The sequence below is a fragment of the Buceros rhinoceros genome, unplaced genomic scaffold, assembly GCF_000710305.1.
Source record: "Buceros rhinoceros silvestris isolate BGI_N320 unplaced genomic scaffold, ASM71030v1 scaffold29511, whole genome shotgun sequence".
NCBI classification, from domain to species: domain Eukaryota; kingdom Metazoa; phylum Chordata; class Aves; order Bucerotiformes; family Bucerotidae; genus Buceros; species Buceros rhinoceros.
The window spans coordinates 12,901-16,028 of NW_010396418.1; the positions used below are offsets into that span (position 1 = coordinate 12,901).

The window sequence follows — 3,128 nt, forward strand, 5'->3', positions numbered from 1 at the left end:
GTGTAAGAGTAAAAAAAGTGTGGGGGGGGGGCGGGATGGACACAGGTGGGGGAGAGTGCAAGGGAGGGGGGAAATGCAACATGCAGTGTGAGGGTTTCTCACAGACCCATGACCCCCAGCGCTCTGTTCTGGTGTTTGAGTAACGGGTGCCGAGCTCTGGAGTTTAAAGACACCACCCTTACCCCATGCAGAATTACAGCCTGGTATTATGGGATTAAAGTTCCTGTACTCAGCTGTAGGTGTCCTCGATGCCTACTCAGCACAGAACTGTGCCTCCTTAGAGCTCCCTCCTAAACTTATCAAACACAGCACAACACACGTCAGCAGATGGGGCCAGGGATGACGATGCAGCAAGGAAGGGGAGAACCCTTCAGGTAACGCACGAAGGGCTGAGGAAACCAGGCGGGCCAACCGAAAGGCTGCAAAATACTCTCTGATTTACGGGTCAGAAGCTGAAGACAGAAGTCTGAGGCAGTGTGCAGTGGGAACAGTATGTATTGTCCCAAACAGCAGCAAGTTCTTTGCCTGCGGTGGCAGCTGGTGACTGCAGACTGTCACTCCAGGCTGCCACCACCAAGAAGCTGGCAAAGGTCTCTTTGTTCAGCTGGTTGCCACAAGCATGGAGGCTCATCTCACTAAAGTGACATATAAGTCTTAACTCATCTTCATAATCAGGCTAATTAAGCAGCAGAAAACTACTGCCTCTCCCTGCACTCCTTACTGTGGGCTTGGTATTAGTTTTAGGGTGAAGAAACAGCGAAGGAAGGGACCACTACGCAGCCTACAAGGCACCTTTTCCGTGCAGGCAGCAGCTCTGCCTTACCTGTTCTTTTAGCTGGAGGGCGGAGCGGTGGGGTAGCGTCCCCGCAGGCAGCGGAGTGGCGGGCAGAAATAAAACAAGGAACATTTTGAGGGTGGGAACTGGTGCAACAGGAGCAAGAGTGAACTTCAAACTGCAGAGGCCGACTGCCCGACCCTGAGCCACCTTCCCTCCCCGCACACGCCTTCACCTGCCCTGGGCAGCGCTCTGAAGGGAAAGCGAGACTCAGTCCTCTACAGCACGGTGCTGCCGGTGCCTTCTGAGATGTTGGAGCTGTCTCCTGCCTCTCCCCACTGCATTGGCCCAAAGCGGGCAGGCAGCAGCTCACCCAGCCTGACGGCCAGAGCTGCCACTAAGGTCAGAACTGGGTGTCTGAACCGCGTGAATTTACACCGGACAGGTGAGAAGGTCCTTGAAATTAAAGAGTTCGAAACTCCTTTCAAAACCTCTGTATTAGATCAGCTACTGTCAGCAGGAGAAAATAAAACATCTTATTTTCACGTAGTTTTCTGAGCCAAGCACAGTCCCAAAGGGAAACCCATCATGAAGACGAAGAGAAAACCACCCTCCTTCCCGTCCTCCTGCACCACCACCACCGATAAATGTACAAAGGGCTGGATTCTGCTTCCAACAAGTAAATAAATTGTGACGAAAAGTTTCACCAGAGAAACACCAGCCACAGAGCATCGAGCGCCGAGGAGGAACTGCCCAGCAACATGGGGATTTCGTTGTGGAACAGGACTTACCCGCTTAGACATCAGGTCGAAGCAGAGTTTGTTCTCACTGGTGCCAAAGTTTATTATACCCTAGAAAAAGAAATAATTGTTTATAGACACAAAGAACCGCGGGCACCCGTCACTTCAGCACCACAGACTGCTCCCCTCAGGGGAGATAATGCCCCAGCCCCAGGTTTAGGATTTGGCCATGCGTATTTAGCACTACGCTGGATCAAACGGACCAGCCCATTTTCATTACTGGGAGACCTTGGGTAAACGCATTTTTAAAAAGGTGAAGGGAAACCTAAGCGGCTGCAGGGTGATGATGTTGCTCCCGTACAGCCCAGTTTGAGGGGTTTCTTTTCAAAGGCACCTCCTCCACAGACAGCAGCTGGTAGAAGGGGTGGTTTACGCCTCGTAACACACCTCGTATCAAAATCTTCACTGTGTTTTTCTACTTTAAAGATCCAGTTTTCACCTGCCAACACAGTGTGATGAGCATCAGGGCTAATAATAAAAATGTTTTTAAAGTTTTGAGTAGTTCAGTGTCCGAATGTGGGATCTACCCAAAAGCAATCCACAGCCAAAGCGTGTCTATATTCACTATGTTTGTAATAATTTGCCTTGACGCATTAGCACTCAGCCCCTGTGCCACAAGGGGGTATGATGAGCTACCTACAACTGAGCAGCCGGAAGGAAACAAGCAGAAAAAGCGCCGAGTGTTATTCGATGCAATTAAAAAAAGAAAAAAAAAAGCCTGTTTAGTTGTTGCAGCTCCCATGCCCATTGCCTGCAGTAATCAGATATAGTCAGAGATGTCTTCCGAGGGCAGCAGAGGCGAAGGGAGGAGCAGGAGCTCTGCAGGCTCCTGCAGGTTACTGACAGCTTTCCAGGTCTGCTAGGATTTCCCTGACTGGGAAACGGGAGTGTTTGTCTTTGATAACATGATCTGCAAAGCTACTTTTGACTGCTCTTCCCCAAACCAACAGCCTGACCTGCCACATATCAGTGAGATCAGAAACCACCCACACTTCTAGCGTTCTCTCTCAGCAAGCCTCTAGGAAAGGGTTTTTCCTAGCCAGAAGACTCCGAGTTCTCACTCACGTTGGGGTTCTCGTCCTCGTCGTACTTGTCCGCATGATAAGCTTTGTACCCTTCCTCAGTGGAGCCAAGGAAAACGCTGGCAAAGTTGCCGCGAGCGGAGAGGTAGGGGCTCCTCTGGAAGGCGCCGGGGCTGCAGAAGCCGGGCACATCAACCCTCCTCTCGGGAAGCAGCCGAGCCCTCGTCTCCTGCCGGCTGCCCCCTCCTCCTCCTCCTCCCACTCCCGCAATTTCAGCCAGTGCCTGGTTGAAGTCCAAGCCCGGAGGCATCGCGACGGAGGAGGAGGAGGAGCCTCTGTGGCTCTGCTTGAGGATGCTGAGCATCTGTGCGAAGACATTGAACATGCGGAACTCGTGCTCCCGCTCCAGTTCAAACCGGCGCTGCTCCAGTTGCATCCGACGCTCCTCCACGTCCAAATCTCGCTGGAATCGGCGCTCTTCCATCTGCAAAAAGCGCTCCTCCATGGCCCGCTGTGACGTCAGGGTCTTCC

At 52.2% G+C, this 3,128-nt stretch overlaps 1 protein-coding gene across 1 annotated transcript in view; it reads right to left on the reverse strand.

Moving 5' to 3' along the window:
* Nucleotides 1-3,102, reverse strand: part of LOC104502005 (1-aminocyclopropane-1-carboxylate synthase-like protein 1) — an 11,941-nt gene extending 8,839 nt beyond the window's left edge. Inside the window, exons 1-2 of the mRNA XM_010145907.1 lie at nt 2,641-3,102; nt 1,567-1,626 (exon numbers count right to left, since the gene is read on the reverse strand). Coding sequence (XP_010144209.1) covers nt 1,567-1,626; nt 2,641-3,102 — 522 coding nt within the window. The remainder of the gene's footprint in view (nt 1-1,566; nt 1,627-2,640) is intronic.
* Nucleotides 3,103-3,128: the final 26 nt, after the last annotated feature.